This window comes from Mesoplodon mirus, assembly GCF_964341445.2.
Source record: "Mesoplodon mirus genome assembly, chromosome: 5".
Lineage (NCBI taxonomy): Eukaryota > Metazoa > Chordata > Mammalia > Artiodactyla > Ziphiidae > Mesoplodon > Mesoplodon mirus.
In genome coordinates, this window is record NC_138980.1 from 68,977,490 (window position 1) to 68,997,096 (window position 19,607).

General features: G+C 37.3%; 1 protein-coding gene across 14 annotated transcripts in view; it reads left to right on the forward strand.

Annotated features, from left to right (window-relative positions):
* Positions 1 to 19,607, forward strand: part of FAM13B (family with sequence similarity 13 member B) — an 85,995-nt gene that overhangs the window by 52,306 nt on the left and 14,082 nt on the right. For 9 of the 14 annotated variants that reach the window (XM_082621864.1, XM_082621873.1, XM_082621871.1 and 6 more), the window contains 7 exons: positions 138 to 270; positions 10,802 to 10,866; positions 13,032 to 13,080; positions 13,534 to 13,681; positions 16,442 to 16,507; positions 17,911 to 18,121; positions 18,757 to 18,886. In XM_082621864.1, coding sequence (XP_082477990.1) covers positions 138 to 270; positions 10,802 to 10,866; positions 13,032 to 13,080; positions 13,534 to 13,681; positions 16,442 to 16,507; positions 17,911 to 18,121; positions 18,757 to 18,886 — 802 coding nt within the window. The remainder of the gene's footprint in view (positions 1 to 137; positions 271 to 10,801; positions 10,867 to 13,031; positions 13,081 to 13,533; positions 13,682 to 16,441; positions 16,508 to 17,910; positions 18,122 to 18,756; positions 18,887 to 19,607) is intronic. The other 5 variants (XM_082621872.1, XM_082621876.1, XM_082621869.1 and 2 more) reach the window with 1 other exon arrangement.

Consider the following 19,607-nt stretch of genomic DNA (forward strand, 5'->3'; position numbering starts at 1 on the left):
AAACTGTGGCTCTTTATGAAAAAGACAAATTTTCTTTGACAAGGAAAAGTGTCAGATTGTTACTTTTATTTATTTATTTTAAAGGCATTACGTATTCAACATGTGGCCTGATCTGACTTTTTAATCTTCATTACTAGGGTTGATATTGCTGATGGTATTATTAATGCCAGTGAAGGTAACAGAGACTGTTCAGAACCTGTGGCTAGCAGTGATTTAGACAATGAAGTTATGCAGCAAGATTTTGTATTTGAGGATGAAGAAAATAACCAGGTAAGAAATGCTAAGACTTAAAAATCTCTGTGTTAGGTGTACTAGATTACAATTCTGATTGCTTCATGTGTTCCTTTGATACCAGAAGCCATAGTTCAGTATCTTTGCTGTTACACATGTTTGTCTTGATTATAAGTCCCAGGAACATACATACTCTCAGTAGAGGTCAGGAACCATCATTGAGTAGAGAAGTAAATATAAAATACCTTATTTTAAAATACTTTTCTGGAAGGAAACAAATTACATTGTCAGCTAAGGTGGTTGGTGGTATTATGGTTGAATTTTGTTCTTTTTAAAAGCCCTGTATGTCCCAGATTTTTTCCTGAAGAACATAAGATCTTTTCATAATTATGGAAAACCCATGAACATCATTTAAAAAGTAAATTTTCACTGTCACAATTTTTAGTAGTAAAGTTGTTTTTAAAATAATTTCAATAAATGTACAAAACAACATTTTTCTAAGACATGTTTCAAAGTTTAGTCTTGTTAACACTTTTTATTCTTATTTTTTTATTTTTAAAAAATATTTATTTATTTGGCCGTGCCAGGTCTTACTTGTGGGACACGGGATTTCATTGCGGCATGTGGGATCTTTAGTTGCGGCATGTGAACTCTTAGTTGCGGCATGTGGGATCTAGTTCCCTGACCAGGGATCGAACTCGGGCCCCTTGCATTGGGAGCATGGAGTCTTAGCCATTGGACCACCAGGGAAGTCCCTTGTTAACACTTTTTAAGAGAATATACTTAATGAATGAGGAAACTTTCTTCAGCATGTTTTCATTCTAAATCATAAGCTAACATACCTGTAATAAGGAATTTATAGAGATTTGTATTCTGGCTTTGCCTCTTAATAGCAGTGTGACTTTTTTTTTTTTTTTTGCGGTACATGGGCCTTTCACTGTTGTGGCCTCTCCCATTGTGGAGCACAGGCTCCGGACGCGCAGGCTCAGCGGCCATGGCTCACGGGCCCAGCCACTCCGCGGCATGTGGGATCTTCCCGGACCGGGGCACGAGCCCGTGTCCCCCACACTGGCAGGCGGACTCCCAACCACTGCGCCACCAGGGAAGCCCCTTAGCAGTGTGACTTTGACCAAGTTACCTAACTTCTCTGAGTTGTTCTTTGCTTTTCTTTATATAAGTGGGAGGTAATACCTCTGTTAGAGGATTGTTATAAATATCCAAAGAAGTAAAAGTATAAAGTTATTTTATAAACTGGAAAACATTTTACAGAAGTTAAGCTGCTGCTGTTACTTTTACTGGACTTATATATTTTGTGTATTAATATTCTTACTTCCACTGGTGTATTCGATTAATCTCTTTTCATCTATTCTTGCTTATTGCTTCTGTTGTTGTCTCTTTGCTCTTTCCTGGTTTATCGGTTTCTGCCTGTCTACTGGATCATTCCCATCAGTGTAAAATATTTTGGTTGTTACTTTTCCCATGTTTAGGAAAAAACCCTCTCTTGACCCTTCTTCCCACTCTAGGTACACCACCATTTTTCTGCTTTCCTTTATAATAAAATTACTTGAATGAATTGTCTGTGTCTGTTTAATTTCTCTCCTCACATTCTGTCTTGAATCCATTCCAGGCAACCTTTACCCTTAACATTCCTCTGAAACTGTTCTTGCAAATCACTAATTATGTCTTTTGCACATTTTACTTGACCTAAGAGCACAATTTGATTCAATTAATTATGCCTACTACCTGGATACATTTTCTTCACTTGGCTTTCAGGATATCGCACTCCTCTGGGTTTTTTTTCTCCTTGACTGGCTGCTCTATCCCTTTGCTGATTGCTTTTCATGTTCTCAGATTTAGTATGGCCCAGGGTCCAGTTCTCAGGTCACTAATTTTCATTCACTTGCTTGGTAATCTCATTTAGTCTAATGGTTTTAAATACCATACAGACAATGGAATACTGTTCAGCACTAAAAGGAAGTGAACTATCAAGCCACAAAAAAACCCACGGAGGAACCTTAAATGTACATTACTAAGTAAAAGAAGCCAATCTGAAAAGGCTACATACTGTGTGATTACAACTATGCTAAAGGCTCCCAGGTTTCTATCTCTAGTCCAGATCTCTCTCTTGAACTTCATAGATTCCTATACCCAGCTGTTGTACCCAACATTGAATATCTTATAAACATCATATAAACATTTTATATGCATCTTAACATGCACCAAACTGTACTTGTAATCTTGTTGACACGTGTGTTCTTCCTTTTGTCTTTAAAATCTCAGTAAATGGCAGTATCTCCTTCCACATGCATAGGCCAAAAGCCTTGGGTCGTCCTTGATTTCTTTCTTACTGTACACGTAGTCCGTTACGAAGACCTATTGATTGTACCTTCGAAGTTTGTATAGAGTCTGACCATTTTTAATGTTTCCGTTGCCACCACACAGGTCCAATCATTTCACTTAGATTAATACAGCCTCCTAACTGATCTTATCTTTTCCGCCCTATGGTCTGTTCTGAGCAGCAGCCAGAGTGATCCTTTTAAAATGAAAATTACATAATGTCAGTTCTCATCTCAGAACCTTCCAGTGCCATCTAGGTATAAAAATGTAGCAATAGGCAGTAGGGAAACACAGACTGATGGACAGTTAATGATTGAGACAATTCAGTCTTAAGGTGCTGTCTGGATTGCTATTTGCCCAGATATCCCTATGGCTTGTTTCCTCATCTGATGCTGCAGATTTTTCCTCAATTTTACCTTCTCAGGCCAAATCTCCGTACTCTGTATGTATTAGCAGGCCCTCTCACTGACCTACCTGCCTCTATCCAGTCTCTGAACTTTTTGTCCTTCTTCACTGTCTGCCCCCCTTACCCCTTAATAGTTCTGTCACCATTGCACATATCTATTGTTAGTTTGTTTCTCATCATTAGACTGTAAACTTCATGAGGGCTGAGATTTTCATCTGTTTTGTTTATTATTACATCCCCATTATCTAGAACACATAGTATGTATTCATTAAGTATTTGTGGAATATATGACCAAACAAATAAATGTCACCTGGCAGATAGTAGGCAACTCAGTAGATTTGCTGAATGAAGTTGGTGTATTAGTTACTTTAAGAAAGCAGGAATTCTTTTTCTTTTTTAAGAGACTATTTTTAGATGTGTTTTAGGTTTACAAACAAAATTGAGAGGGAGGTACAGAGATTTCCCATATGTTCCCTGCCCCCACATATGCATAGCCTCCCCCATTATCAACATCACTCACCAGAATGGTACATTTCTTACCAAGAGTGAACTTACACTGACATACCATAATCACTCAAAGTCTAGTTTACCTTAGGGTTCATTCTTGGTGGTGTCCATTTCATGGGTTTGGAAAAATATATAATATACTGGGTTTTTTTAACTGTGCTCTGCCTGTTCACACCCCATCCCACCAGCAGCCACTGATCTTTCTATTGTCTTTATAGTTTTGCCTTTTCCAGAATGTCATATAGTTGGAATCACATAGTATGTAGCTTCAGATTGGCTTCTTTTACTTAGTTATGTGCATTTAAGGTTCCTCTGTGTGTTGTTTGTGGCTTGATATCTCATTTCTTTTTAGTGCTGAACAGTATTCCATTGTACGTATGTACCACAGTTTATTTCTCCATTTACCTACTGAAGGACGTCTTGGTTGCTTCCAAGTTTTGGCAATTATGAATAATGCTGGTATAAACATCTGTGTGCAGGTTTTTGTGTAGACTTAAGTTTTTAACTACTTTGGGTAAATACCAAAGAGTGCAATTGATGGATCATACAGTATGAATTTTTTAAGAAACTGCCAACTGTGTTCTGAAATGGCTGTACCAATTTGCATTCATATCAGCATTGTATTAGCATACCTAATGCTCTCTAACTTCACCAGCATTTGGTGTTGTCAGTGTTCCAGATTTTGGCCATTCTGATAGGTATGTAGTTGTATCTCATTGTTTTAATTTGCATTTCCCTCATGACATATGATGTGGGGGCATCTTTTCATATGCTTCTTTGCCATCTCCTATATAAAGAGGTGTATCTTCTTTGGTGAGAAGTCTTTTTTTTTTAAATTGGGTTTTGTATTCTTATTGAGTTTTAGTTCTTTCTTTCTTTTGGCTGTGCCATGCCGCTTGCGGAATCTTAGTTCCCCAACCAGGGATCGAACCCCGGCCCCTGCAGTGAAAGTGCCAAGTCCTAACCTCTGGGCCACCAGGGAGTTCCCTGGTGAGAAGTATTTTAAGGTCTTTGGCCCAGTTTTCAATTGGGTTGTTTCTTTTTTTTTTTTTTTTAATTTTTGAATTTTATTTATTTTTTTATACAGCAGGTTCTTACTAGTCATCCATTTTATACATATTAGTGTATATATGTCAATCCCAATCGCTCAGTTCATCCCACCTCCCCCCACCGCCCCCCCCCACCCGCCGCTTTCCCCCCTTGGTGTCCATATGTTTGTTCTCTACATCTGTGTCTCAAGGGTTGTTTCTTATTATTGAGTTTTAAGAGCCCTTTGCTTTTTTTGTATAACAGTCCTTTATCAGGTGTGTCTTTTGCAAATATTTTCTTCCAGTCGGTGGCTTGTCTTCTGATTCTCTTGATATCAAATTTTGCAGAGCAGAAGATTTTAATTTTAATGAAGTCCAGCTTATCAGTTACTTGCTTTATGGATTGTGTTTTTGGAGGTGTATCTAAAAAAGCATCACCATTCCCAAGGTCATCTAGGTTTTCTCCTGTGTTATATTCTAGGAGTTTTATAGTTTGTGTTTTACATTTAGGTCTATGATCCATTTTGAATTAATTTTTGTGAAGGGTGTAAAATCTCTGCCTAGATCCATTTTTCTGCATGTGGGTGTCCATTTGTTCCAATTCCAATTTGTTGAAGAGACTATCGTTGCTCCATTATATTGCCTTTGCTTTTTGGTCAAAGATCAGTTGGCTATACTTATGGGGGTCTATTTCTGGGCTCTCTGTTCTGTTCCATTGATCTCTTTGTCTATTCTTTCATCAGTACCACACTGTCTTGACTACTGTTCCTTTATAATAAGTCTTGAAGTCAGGTAGTATCAGTCCTCCAACTTTGTTCTTCTCCTTCAGTATTGTGTTGGCTGTTCTAGGTCTTTTACCTCCCCCATAAAGATTAGAAGCAGTTTGTTAATATCCATAAACAACTTGCTGGGATTTTGATTGAGATTGCATTGAATCTGTACATCAAATTGGGAGGAACTGACATCTCGACAATATTGAGCGTTCAATCCATGAAAATGGGATACTCTGTATTTATTTAGTTCTTCTTTGATTTAGTGCCTCAGAGTTCTGTAGTTTTTCTCATATAGATCTTTTTTAAAAAATTAATTTAATTAATTAAAAATTTTTTTGGCTGCTTTGGGTCTTCGTTGCTGCGTGCGGGCTTTCTCTAGTTGCAGTGAGCAAGGGCTACTCTTTGTTGCGGTGCGCGGGCTGCTTCTTGCAGTGGCTTCTCTTGTTGCAGAGCACAGGCTCTAGGCGCATGGGCTTCAGTAGTTGCAGAACGCAGGCCCAGTAGTTGTGGCACATGGGCCCTAGAGTGCTCGGGCTTCAGTAGTTGCGGTGCACGGGCTCAGTAGTTGTGGCTCGCGGGCTCTGGAGCGCAGGCTCAGTAGTTGCGGCACATGGGCTTAGTTGCTCTGCGGCATGTGGGATCTTCCCGGACCAGGGCTCGAACCTCTGTCCCCTGCATTGGCAGGTGGATTCTTAGCCACTGTACCACCAGGGAAGTCCCCCTCATATAAATGTTATACCCAAATATTTCACTTTTTTGGGTGCTAATGTAAATGGTATTGTGTTTTAATTTCAGAATGCAGTTGGTGTTTAGAAAAGCAATTGACTTTTGTTTATTAACCTTGTATCCAGCAACCTAATAATCACTTATTAGTTCCAGGAGATTGTTTTTGTTAATGCTTTCAGATTTTCTACATTACATAGACAATCATGTCATATGTGAACAAAGATAGTTTTATGTCTGCCTTCCCAATCTGCTAACCTTTTTTCCCTTCTCTTGCCTTACGGTATTGGCAAGGACTTCTAATACAGTGTTGAAAGGGAGTGGTGAGAGGGCACATCCTTGCCTTGTACCTGAACTCAGTTAGAAAGTTTATAGAGTTTCTCATCAATAAGTATGATGTTAGGTGTAGGTTTTTTGTAGACAGTCATTATCAAGTTAAAAAAGTCCCTTCTGTTCCTAGTTTACTAAGAGTTTTTATCATGAGTGAGCGTTAGATTTTGTCACATGCTTTTTCTACATTGCTTGATAAGATCATGTGATTTTTCTTTTTCAGCCTGTTGATGGTATCTTACATTATGATTTTCAAATGCTGAACCAGCCTTACATACCTGGGATAGATCCTACTTGGTTGTTGTGTATAGTTCTTTTAGTAGTTTTTTAGGTGCTTGATTAGCTAATATTTTGTTGAGGATTTTTGCATCTAGATATATTTTTCTTTTTATTGGAGTATAGTTGCTTTACAATGTTGTGTTAGTTTCTGCTGTACAATGAAGTGAATCAGCTATATGTATACATATATTCCTTCACTATGGACCTCCCTCCCACCCCTCCACCCACATCCCCCCATTTAGGTCATCACAGAGCACTGAGCTATACAGCAGGTTCCCACTAGCTATCTATTTTACACATGGTAGTGTATATATGTCAATCCTAATCTCCCAATTCCCTCCCTGTGTCCACACCACAAGTCCGTTCTCTACGTCTGCATCTCTATTCCTGCCCTGCAATAGGTTCATCTGTACCATTTTTCTAGATTCCACATATATGTGTTAATATACGATATTTGTTTTTCTCTTTCTAACTTAATTCACTCTGTATGACAGACTCTAGGTCCATCCACATCTCTACAAATGACCCAATTTCATTCCTTTTTATGGCTGAGTAATATTCCATTGTATATATGTACCACATCTTCTTTATCCATTCATCTGTTGTTGGACATTTAGGTTGCTTCCATGTCCTGGCTATTGTAAATAGTGCTGCAGTGAACATTTGGGTACATGTGTATTTTTGAATTATGGTTTTCTCTGGGTATATGCCCAGTAGTGGGATTGCTGGGTCATCTGATAGTTCTATTTTTAGTTTTTTTAGGAACCTCCATGCTGTTCTCAATAGTGGCTGTATTTACATTCCCACCAACAGTACAAGAGGGTTCCCTCTTCTCCACACCATCTCCAGCATCTATTTATTTATTTATTTATTTATTTATTTATTTATTTATTTTTGCAGTACGCGGGCCTCTCACTGTTGTGGCCTCTCCTGTTGCGGAGCACAGGCTCTGGACGTGCAGGCTCAGCAGCCATGGCTCACGGGCCTAGCCGCTCTGCAACATGTGGGATCTTCCCGGACTGGGGCACGAACCCATGTTCCCTGCATCAGCAGGCGGACTCTCAACCACTGCGCCACCAGGGAAGCCCCTCCCTCTTTTTCTTGATGAGTCTGGCTAATGGTTTACAAATTTTATTTATCAAAGAACCAGCTTTTATTTTTATTGATGTTTGCTATTGTTTTCTTTGTTTCTGTTTCATTTATTTCTGCACTGATCTTTATGATTTCTTTCCTTCTGCTAACTTTGGGTTTTGTTTGTTCTTCTTTCTCTAGTTCCTTTAGGTGTAAGGTTAGATTGTTTATTTGAGATTTTTCTTGTTTCTTGAGGTAGGGTTGTATTGCTATAAACTTCCCTCTTAGAACTGCTTTTGCTGCATCCCATAGGTTTTGGATCGTCGTGTTTTCATTGTCATTTGTCTCTAGGTATTTTTTGATTTCCTCTTTGATTTCTTCAGTAATCTCCTGGTTGTTTAGTAACGTATTATTTAGCCTCCATGTGTTTGTGTTTTTTACATTTTTTTCCCTGTAATTCATTTCTAATCTCATAGCATTGTGGTCAGAAAGGATGCTTGATATGATTTCAATTTTCTTAAATTTACTGAGGCTTGATTTGTGACCCAAGGTGTGATCTATCCTGGAGAATGTTCTGTGCGCACTTGAGAAGAAAGTGTAGTCTGCCGTTTTTGGATGGAATGTCCTATAAATATCAATTAAATCTATCTGGTCTATTGTGTCATTTAAAGCTTCTGTTTCCTTATTTATTTTCATTTTGGATGATCTGTCCATTGGTGTAAGTGAGGTGTTAAAGTCCCCCACTATTATTGTGTTACTGTCGATTTCCTGTTATATAGCTGTTAGCAATTGCCTTATGTATTGAGGTGCTCCTATATTGGGTGCATATATATTTATAATTGTTATGTCTTCTTGGATTGATCCCTTGATCATTATGTAGTGTCCTTCCTTGTCTCTTGTAACATTCTTTATTTTAAAGTATTTTATCTGATATGCGTATTGCTACTCCAGCTTTCTTTTGATTTCCATTTGCATGGAATATCTTTTTCCATCCCCTCACTTTCAGTCTGTATGTGTCCCTAGGTCTGAAGTGGGTCTCTTGTAGACAGCATATATATGGGTCTTGTTTTTGTATCCATTCAACAAGCCTGTTTGTTTTTGTTGGAGCATTTAATCCGTTCACATTTAAGGTAATTATCGATATGTATGTTCCTATGACCGTTTTCTTAATTGCTTTGGGTTTGTTTTTGTAGGTCCTTTTCTTCTCTTGTGTTTCCCACTTAGAGAAGTTCCTTTAGCATTTGTTGTAGAGCTGGTTTGGTGGTGCTGAATTCTCTAAGCTTTTGCTTGTCTGTAAAGCTTTTGACTTCTCCATCGAATATGAATGAGATCCTTGCCAGATAGAGTAATCTTGGTTGTAGGTTCTTCCCTTTCATCACTTTAAGTATATCATGCCACTCCCTTCTGGTTTGTAGAGTTTCTGCTGAGAAATCAGCTGTTAACCTTATGGGATTTCCCTTGTATGTTATTTGTCGTTTTTCCCTTGCTGCTTTCAATAATTTTTCTTTGTCTTTAATTTTTGCCAATTTGATTACTATGTGTGTTGGCGTGTTTCTCCTTGGGTTTATCCTGTATGGGACTCTCTGCGCTTCCTGGACTTGGGTGGCTATTTCCTTTCCCGTGTTAGGGAATTTTTCAACTATAATCTCTTCAAATATTTTCCGGGTCCTTCCTCTCTCTCTTCTCCTTCTGGGACCCCTATAATGTGAATGTTGTTACATTTAATGTTGTCTCAGAGGTCTCTTAGGCTGTCTTCATTTATTTTCATTCTTTTTTCTTTGTTCTGTTCTGCAGTAGTGAATTCCACCATTCTGTCTTCCAGGTCGCTTATCCGTTCTTCTGCCTCAGTTATTCTGCTATTGATTCCTTCTAGTGTAGTTTTCATTTCAGTTATTGTATTGTTCATCTGTGTTTGTTTGTTTTTTAATTTTTCTAAGTCTTTGTTAAACGTTTCTTGCATCTTCTCGATCTTTGCCTCCATTCTTTTTCCGAGGTCCTGGATCATCTTCACTATCATTATTCAGAATTCTTTTTCTGGAAGGTTGCCTATCTCCACTTCATTTAGTTGTTTTTCTGGGGTTTTATCTTGTTCCTTCGTCTGGTACATAGTTCTCTGCCTTTTCATTTTGTCTCTCTTTCTGTGAATGTGTTTTTTGTTCCACGGGCTGCAAGATTGTAGTTCTTCTTACTTCTGCTCAAAAGCAGCTATTTTTAAAAATAGTTAATTTGAGGCATGGCATTGTTATATATATCTACAAATCTGGTTAATGTCTGTCTGCCTTAACAGAAGTCAGCTGGATTCTCATACTTGCTTCTGCATTCTCTGTTCTGTAGGTTCTTTTGTTTCTAGTGCATGAGGCCAATTTAGCCTCACAGAGTTATCTAGTTGGAAAAGAGAGAAGTATTTTAATAGCTTTTTCCAGACTGCCTGTCTTACATATTAAACAAAACTGCACAAGTGGTAGTTTCTTAAGAAGAATCTAAGATCAAAGCTTTTGTTGATTTCAGAAGTGATCATCAGAGACACTAAAAAGTTTACATAGTTTGAAGTAATGCACAAGACATTTGCATTAGACTTGGGAGGTATTTATTTTAAGGGAGGAATAAGCATGGCATGATGTCACTAAGCCCATTGGAAAATGCAGGAGCCTTCTCATGTGTTTCTGAGGTTCAGAGGTGTTATTTCAATTATATGTAATAAAGGGATCTGGTGAACTGCATGACTCCTCTGTTACCTGCTAGGAAGTTAACCAACCTGTATGTTCATGGCTGAGGAGAAAGAGAAGTAGCAGACCATCATTTTCAGAGGAGAGAATTCTAAGGAAGGAAAAAGAATGTGATAGTAGTAGCAGTACCTACTGCCCGCTGGGGTAGCAAGAAATGCAGGGTCCTCATTTTATACACACACACACAAACACACATAAGACTCGGGTTTTGAGGAAGATAAATTACTCTCTGTAAAAAGAGATGCTAACGTCTATAGACTATTATAAGTAGTAGTTAAAGAGAGGCATTTGACTAACTTATAATCTAATATCCTAATTTAGATCAGAAACTTCCTCTCATATGTAAGTGATGGGAACTCCATTAATATGGTGGTGCGTTCTTTTTGTCAGACTGTAGGTATACTGTTAGAGCCATGCAGTGACCATGGTGATGGTGAAGATGGCTGTCTTGAGAGGTAAGCATTTTCTCTTGTTGTTGCTAATTAATTATTCATTTTGAGAATTGGAGTTCTTTACAGATTCTGGGGTGAATTTTTTAGATGAAGCTATCTATTATAACATACATTTTAGATGATCTTAAAAAAACAAATGTTTTGTTTTGATGGTAAGTATAAAGCATATTAAATGTCCATAAATATTCAAAGTAGATGCAGGTTCAGACAGACATTAGTTATAACTTGGAAAACGTTCAGAAGGAAGAACACAGCCTTCTTGGAGACACTTAAAACTTTCAGCTGATTTGTAGAACAATTTGGGAGTTTATTGATATTCTGAATACATTTCAGTGAGTTAATTCATAGTCTTGGAACTATGGATAGCTAACTGAAAGTTTGTAACATAGTTGCATCAACAAATATGTAGGGATGTTTTTGTTCCCCTTCTAACTACTCCTCCATGTGTCCCAGTACAGTCCTATGCAGTTGGTGCTTGTTTTTGTCCTTGGCCAGCAGTAATGGAAGGGGGATCCCTGAGGCAATGAGTATTTCAGCCATATGTAGTCCCTATAGATACTCGGTAGATAAAGTCCCTTTAAACAGAAACTTTCTAGAATGTTTTAAAGTAGGTTTTGGGTGTCGTTACTCTTTTTATGATTCTTTAAGACATTGCTAAGAAGTGTATTATAATTTTCTTCAGAATGATGATTTGATATTCTAAAAACACATTAGTAATGAAGTTGGAGACCAGATTGTAAATACTGAGAAGTCCCATACAGCATTACTAATTTGGTGATAGCCTGTTGGCAAGGGTAAACTTGCATTAATGCCATTGTCTCTCTTAATTGTGGGTAGGAAACCTGTTCTCTGAGGGCACATAAATTCTTTGGAGCCATGTCTCTGGAGCGTCCCCATACTCTGAAGGTCCACAGATTTCCTGCTTACAGCAGTTCCTTGTGCTTCCTTTCAGGAGGCAGGAATGATCTTCTTCCAGCCCAGGAAATATTGGAGCTATGGGCTGAAGATAAAAGATTAACAGCATTAACAGGCATCCCCAGAATGATGACATCTGGATTTGGTAGAACAATAAGGATCCATTTAGTGAGGACTCAATCTTTTTCAAGAAAGCTCTTTCCCCTTCAACTTATGTATAGGTTAGCAAACTTGTTTTTAGACCCAGAGATTTTCTTGGTTAAGTGGATTACATTTTGCATGTTTAACACTCAATGTTTCTCAAATTTAGGTGATTAAGTCTTTTAGTCTGTTAGGGTAGAATTTAGCTCATCCCCCCATTTGCTCCCACTCTAAGCAAAAGAGGGCTTTTGCTTCCCAGGGAATTTAGTTTGTTTCTCATGCTCAGCAAGAATCCATATTTAGATCAAGACCTGTCTTCTTGCAGTTCTTTTACGCACACTCTTTTATGGCAGGGTAGGAGCAGCACCAGTGAGTATCTTTGTAAATTGCCCCAGTGTCTTTGGGGAGGAGAACTTTCCCGCAGTTGGCATACTGATAACCTACTGTGATACTAGATACTGTGTGTTGACTGGTCAAATAGGTAGAGATCATTTGTGACAGCTTGCTTTAACACTTGTTCTAGATGGGGGTTAATTTTTATGGGGAAATAAGAAGTGAATTGAGATTTTATAAATTTACTTTTTACACGTTACCATTATGTTTTTAGGAAGGAGAGGTTTAGAAGTAGTAACCTTGTTTTGATTGTAATAGAATACCATCAGATTTAAAATATAGGTATATAGCTATACCTTTAAAAAATCTTTAAAAAGGAAAAAAATGTCCCAGAGTAGGAGAGAATAAAGTTATTTGGTTAAAACTAATATTTATTTTTATAGAATCTTTTCCATTATACATTCAGTTCTTTTGGTTTTTATTTATTGTGGATTATATTTTTCCTTTTAAAGTGTTTTTGTTTTGGGGGAGTGGCTGTGTAAAGGGGTGGTAAATGTTACTTAATTTTTCTAAACCTGAACTGATTCTGTGGATCTTTTCAGTAGTGTGTGATTTTCAGATAATAAGGCTCCAAAGAATGGGCATATGTCCAGTTGTTGTTTTATGCTCTCACCCTATAAATCCTAACTGTATGAGGAAGAGAGGAATCTAGGTAAGAAATATGCAATGATAGTAACCAATTTATTCTTAAAAGACTAATAACTTTACTTGATTTTTAGGAAAGAATGTTTGTCATTTGACAGTGATAAATTGTCACACTTCATTCTGGTAAGAATTATTTTTCTCTTATGGTTCTTAAAAGTTCGACTAGGTTTAATCTACCAGTTATTGTATCTGACCTTAACTCTTGGGTTTAATAGGCTTAAAGGAGATTGAAATGTAAATACTCTTACTAAATGTTTTACAGTTAAGCAGCAACTTGATTTGCCACTTTAGTTTTTTTGTTTGTTTTTGTTTTTGTGTTATTTGCCACTTTTGGTTACAAGAAACTTAGTTATGAAAACAGTTTTCTCAATTTGGGATCCAAACTTTGTCTTCCAGTAAGATGTATTATAAAACTGCACATTTGTATTTGAAAATAGTTTGAATGGTAGGAGTGGGACAGTTAACTGTAGGCACAGTAAACTAATGAAGACTACACAGGGATATATGCTGGTTGTCTTTAAGCAGGGTGTGAAAAGCTTCTTTGTTGTGAAATGTATTCTTTATTTTAAAATACAGGATTCTAGTAGCAAGATATGTGATTTGAATGCCAACACTGAATCAGAAGTGCCAGGAGGTCAAAGTGTTGGTGTTCAAGGGGAGGCAGCATGTGTCCAAATTCCACATTTAGATCTGAAGAACGTTTCTGACGGTGATAAATGGGAAGGTAATTTTACCCACACACATTATTTTCCTGATAATGTTATTTGTAACTGAAATTACCTAAGGCAGTAATGAGATTACTGCCCTTTTCTTAGCAACCTTATTCATTTTTATTTGATTCATATAAGAGTGAGTGACTATTTTTACTCAAATGCACTAATGAAATTATGGGGCAACTATCTCATTTGAACTAGAAGTTCTTATTTTATCCATTAGCTCTGAAGATGGATGTTAAAACTGATGAAAAAAAATAAAATCAAGCATAGGATTTTGTTAATTGTTAAACCAGGTGCTGTCTCCCAGTTTTTGAAAGTCTGGTATGTTAGGGCTTGGGGATCTCACCACTTTAAACAGAGGGCTTATGTACCTTTTCTTTATAATCATCAGGAATACATTTAAAAAGAAATTATCTTCAAGGTTATTTGTAAGCACATATTGTACTCTATCCCTGTATCTCTGTATTAGGTTATGAAGGTATGGGAACAGGGTCCTAACAAATTTTGCAAAGGAGAGAAATTTTAAGTTTAATTTAAAAAGGCAAGCCACATGGGTATATGTATTTGTCAAAACTCAGCAGATATATACTTAAGACTTGCATTTCATTGTATGTAAGTTTTTTTTTAATCAAAAGAAGCAAGAAGTATAAATAAATACTGAACTTCAGTGAATGATTTGCATGCAGAAGTGTTTATGGGGAAGTATACAGGTATCTACAGTTTACTTTGAAATCCATGAAGAAAATAAGACGGTTAATGGAATGGGAATATTATAAAGCAAGTATAGTAAAATGTTAATGGTAGAATCTAGGTGCTTGGTATATAGATGTCCACTTTAAAATTCTCTCAGCTTTGCTGTGTGTTTGTAAACTTTCAAATAAAATGTTGCAGTTGGGAGTGGAAGTAAGAAGCAAATTTGGATCCAGGAGGCCTCTGGATCATACACCTTCCTATGTAAAGAGACAAGGAGACCACTCAGAAATCTTAAAGTTGTATATTTGTTCACTGGGATGAAGATCCCTTGGTAATCTCACCTTTGGCAAGTTAGCCAGTGACATACAGTAGCAATAACAAGACGAATTGCAATGCCAATACCACGGACTCCTTTTGCCACCTCAAGTCTATGTACCTGATCACAGTAGGAACATTTTTATTTATTTATTTTTAAGGTATAGCCAATTTTCTAAAAGCCCCAAACAAATCATTGTGCCAATCTTTACTGCTGTCGTTCCTCCTCCCCCTCCTCCCCCTTTTTTGGTCTAGATGTTTGGCATGCCTAATGGCATATTATGTGTCTTAACTTAGACTAAATCAGGAAGTTGTCTTCCATTTACTTTGTTCTGGGTTATTCAGGATGTTTGGAATTTATGAAGATGCTCCCCAGAGTTAGGGATATGTTAGCATTCTGGTGGCAGTGAAGATCAGATGTCCATTTTAGTTATTTATCCTGGCATGGTCACTGAAAAGGAGTGGTGGTCAACAGAGCATCCTTTGAGCTGTAGTAGGAAAAGAGTCTGTGAAAGATGAAGCTGGGATTCTGACAGAGGATTTATTCCTGCTTCTTTTTGGAGGATGCAGATAAATAGCCCTTTACAGTCTTTGTCCTGAGGGTTCTGATCTTAAGTTTTAAGCATAGAAGACCATTTGTTTTCCATTGTCTGAGGAGATAGGACATTCTCTGTCCAGCTTCAGCTTTCTGGAGGCTTCCCCAAAGAGACCCTGATGGTAGGCTCTCTTTTGTTGCCTTGTCAGAATCCATCCTTTACAACTTGTGGTGGTAGGGAAAGTAGGTCACTATGTACTCCTGATCCCTGATTTTCAGTGTCTGAACTGCCCTGTTAGCTACCTGGCTCAACAGCTGTGACAAGTCCTCGTAGACCTCCTTCTGGCTCTTCCAGGAGTAAGGGTCAGTGACTTTCAGAGAGCCAAGAGCAGTAGACATCTGAGTAAACTTCTCAGTCATGAACTCTGCATGTGCTTGGGAGAGTAGCTGTTAGCAGACCATGTTGTTCTTTCCAACTGTGCCCCATAATACAGAGACTGATTTTCTACAACTGGGAGTCAAGATATTCTAAATAATAGTCTTCCTTAAGAGACCAAATTACTTTAGACCCTACATACCTTGGAATCAGAGACATACCCCATTTGAAATGACTCTTAATAGAGAAGTGGGGTGACTTCAAATGGAGGACCACCTCAATCTTCCTAAGTATGTGGGTTTTGTTTTTTTGTAAAGGGTAGTCAGCAGAATGCAGTTAGCAAGCAGGTAGCACATGTCTGCCACCAGTATGCATTTGTAGCAGCCATCCAAAGATCTTGGTTTTTAATGTAAGTAGACAACATCTTTACTTCAGATTCTTCCCTGCTGACTATTGAATGAAATACAGTAGGATCTTCTCAAAGAGCAAACTAAAGGAAATATTTTTCTGTCAAATCATTTATACTGAAAAGCTTCAACAGTACCTGATTAAGTTTCCATTTCTTCAGTTTTATGTTTGAATTTTAATAGAACAGCACTACTTTGATTTTTTTTTTTTTTTTTTTTTTTTTTTTGCCTTGCTTGCTGAAACGGAAATGTATGTTTGTGTTTGTTTTTAAAGTTTGGTTAGTAGTAATTTCTTTGAATAAAGTTTTTGAGCAGAATGCCTAACTGGTTTTAGGGAAATGTTTTTGGTATCTTTGGCTTTGTGTTAGTTATGTGTATGGTTTGTTCTGACTGTGCTGTGTGTTCACTTTAGTATTTTTTGCCATTTTTTCCATTTTATTAGCGTCATGCCCTATCACTTTTCCCCTCATTGATTTCAAAACAATGCATCTGCAGAGAGATGGGGAGGGTAAGTATGGTTCGCCATAGTTTAGCTTTTTTGCCTTTTTATGGTTCACTTTGTTTGCCTTTTTATTAGCCCTTCTCCTGCTGTCCCCATATATTAGGAAAACTATTCTGGGTTAAAGATGATACCCAGAAAATATTGTTTTTGTTAGTTCCTTCTTTTCTTAAAACAGGAGATTTCTCATAAAATGTTTATTACCAGTTACTTATTTTCTGGGAAGCAGGTACAAGGGTTGTTTTGAAAATCACTTTATTGCTGGGTTTATTATGGGATTGCACACTTAGTACTCAATTTTTAGTTATCAGATTGATCTGGGCTTTAAAAACTAAATTAATTATGTTATTACCCTGAAAAAAAGTAATGCTTTAAATTGGCAATGCGTAAAGCTAAACTAAATTAGTAGCAATCCGTAGGTATTGTGTGAAGAAAAAGAAAATGTCATTCTTGATTTCTGACACTGTCAAGCCATTTTTGCATCCAGAAATACTTAACTTATTTTTGCTATTGAAAGCCACAGTATCAAAGTTTTACGCTGTAGTTATAAAGTTAACGTGTAGATGGAAAAGTCCCAATCCCCACCCTGAATCCAGTGATACTTGAAGATAATTTTGTATTTGGAGTATATTTGTGGATTGTGTGTTTATCTATATATGTTCTATATGTAATCAAACCTTATTTGTGCAAAGACATCAAATATCTTAACATGGCTTCATTTGAGAACATACAGGATAACTCCAATAAAATAAATGTGCTTAAGAGGGAGTAGTGCTATTAAATTTTGTCTTGGTCATACTTTTGGGTGTTTAATTATTAAAATAGGTATTATACACAGGAATCCTGTAGCAGAAAATAACCACCACAGTTTAATGTTAGAGGCCAGGTACTGTCAGGTGAGTTAGCTGCTTTTGTTTGGGAAGGTTAGAATTCTTTTGGAGTCCAAGAACTCCATTTGATAAGTGTTCTGAATAGCATGGGGAATAGCTTCCAGTTCTTAACACAGTCATTTTACAGTGAGGGATGATTTATTCACCTGGCAGGTTTTGGCTAAGTTAAATTCCTAACTGATGACTGTTAAGTGTTTACTGTTTCTAAATGAAGACTTTTCCCTACTTGAAAAATAACATTTTAATTTTAAAGAGCTTGACAGTGTCCCTTCTTGCTTTGTGACTGGGTTCAGAAATTTAAAGTTTAACTCCTTATGTGAAATTAGAACTCTGAGCTGAAAAATGAAGCTCAGACAATTTTAAACTATAGTAGGCTTTATGAAGACCCTAGTAACCCATAATTATTATATGAACCACTACATAATGATAAAGGTTTAAAGAACATATAGCTGATATTGCGTGACTTTTTTTCCATGTGGAACCAAGAGACCCATGGTACTATTCTTTGTGTTTGTTTTGCAGAGCCATTTCCTGCTTTTAAGTCTTGGCAGGAAGACTCTGAGTCTGGAGAAGCTCAACTCTCTCCACAAGCTGGAAGAATGAATCATCATCCTCTGGAAGAGGACTGTCCTCCAGTATTATCACACCGGAGTTTAGATTTTGGGCAAAGCCAGCGTTTCCTACATGATCCAGAAACGTTGGATTCCTCATCGAAAGCACTTTCTTTTGCTAGGTATATGACTTTTATGTTCTTACAGGAGGTGAATCCTATCACATACCCAGGTCCTTTGAGAGATTTTAATCCTCCAGACCTGCAGTTGAGAGCTTTCTCCCCTATTTCATGAAGCATGCTTTTGTAATTTTTTATTTTGGGTGCCCCTAAATTCTGAGTTCACTGAGGTATTTTTGGGGTTTGCTGTCCAATAAGACATCTTTCCATGGTGTTTTTATTCATTTGTTACTGAAATATAGAACTCTGGAAGGGAAGCCGCAAGTGGAGCTCACCAATACTGTATGTTTTTATTGTCAAAACTTAAAATTGATCCTGAAAGTTAGAACCTTTCCTTTGCAGTTTGAACACCAAAAGAGCTCTGAGCTGCTAGATGTCTTTGTTTCTCTTCTGCCTTTGCCCAAACAACTTTTGAATGATTCCCAATTGTTTTCATCGCTACTTGTGTTAGCTAATTTTGTGGCCTCTAACATAGTTTAAGTTTCTTTTTACTACCTGTCCTTTAGTGTTAGGGACTTAATTTCACTTTAAAAATATACTTCTTGGTAATAGTATCATGTTTTATCAGGATAATAAGAGAGATGGTGTCGATAACTTAAAGATTTAACTAACAGTATTTACCTCTTGTTTTAATTCAGGATTCGAAGATCATCTTTTAGTTCAAAAGATGAAAAAAGAGAAGACAGAACACCATATCAATTAGTCAAGAAACTTCAGAAAAAAATCAGACAATTTGAGGAACAGTTTGAAAGGGAAAGAAATAGCAAGGTAAGTTTGCAACATTGTCCACTGTGAGGTAGATCTGTTGGAACTTTCTTGGAGAGCTTTAGTGCATCTCTTTCCTGGGAGAGAGAACGAATCTAAGATGCCCAGAGAAATAGTGATCATGTAGATCTGAGATTATATAGGTCCTTAGCCTTCTGATTCCAGACCAGTATTCTTGCCATTACACCATTGCATTTTTATATTTCTATTGGAAAACAGCTTGTAGAATTCTTAAAGCAAATACTTTACATTGACAAATCACGTTAATGCTGTGCTCTCTCAAAAACCACAGGTAGCCAGGGGAGGTGGGGGTGGAGGGATGAGATATTTAATAATTAGAACATGTGAAGTGGAAAAAGTCCTATACTTGGAGTCGGAAGACCCATATTCAAATCTGGCTTCTGCAAGTTCATAGGCCCTCCTCCGAGAGAGCTTTACTTAATATCTTGCCCTGTCTACTTAAAGTAAGATGAAATGAGGATTGAGTGAAATCTCTGCCATGGGAACTATAAAATACTATTTGGGCATAAATTAAAATAACCATTGGGACTTCCTGGCGGTCCAGTTGTTAAGACTCTACGCTTCCACTGCAGGGGGCGTGAGTTCAATCCCTGGTCAGGGAACTAAGATCCTGCATGCTGTGCGGCGTGGCAAAAAAAACAAAAAACCAAAAAACCATTGCTTACCCACAAAGGTTTAAATGGATTCTCTTTCTTTTTTTAGA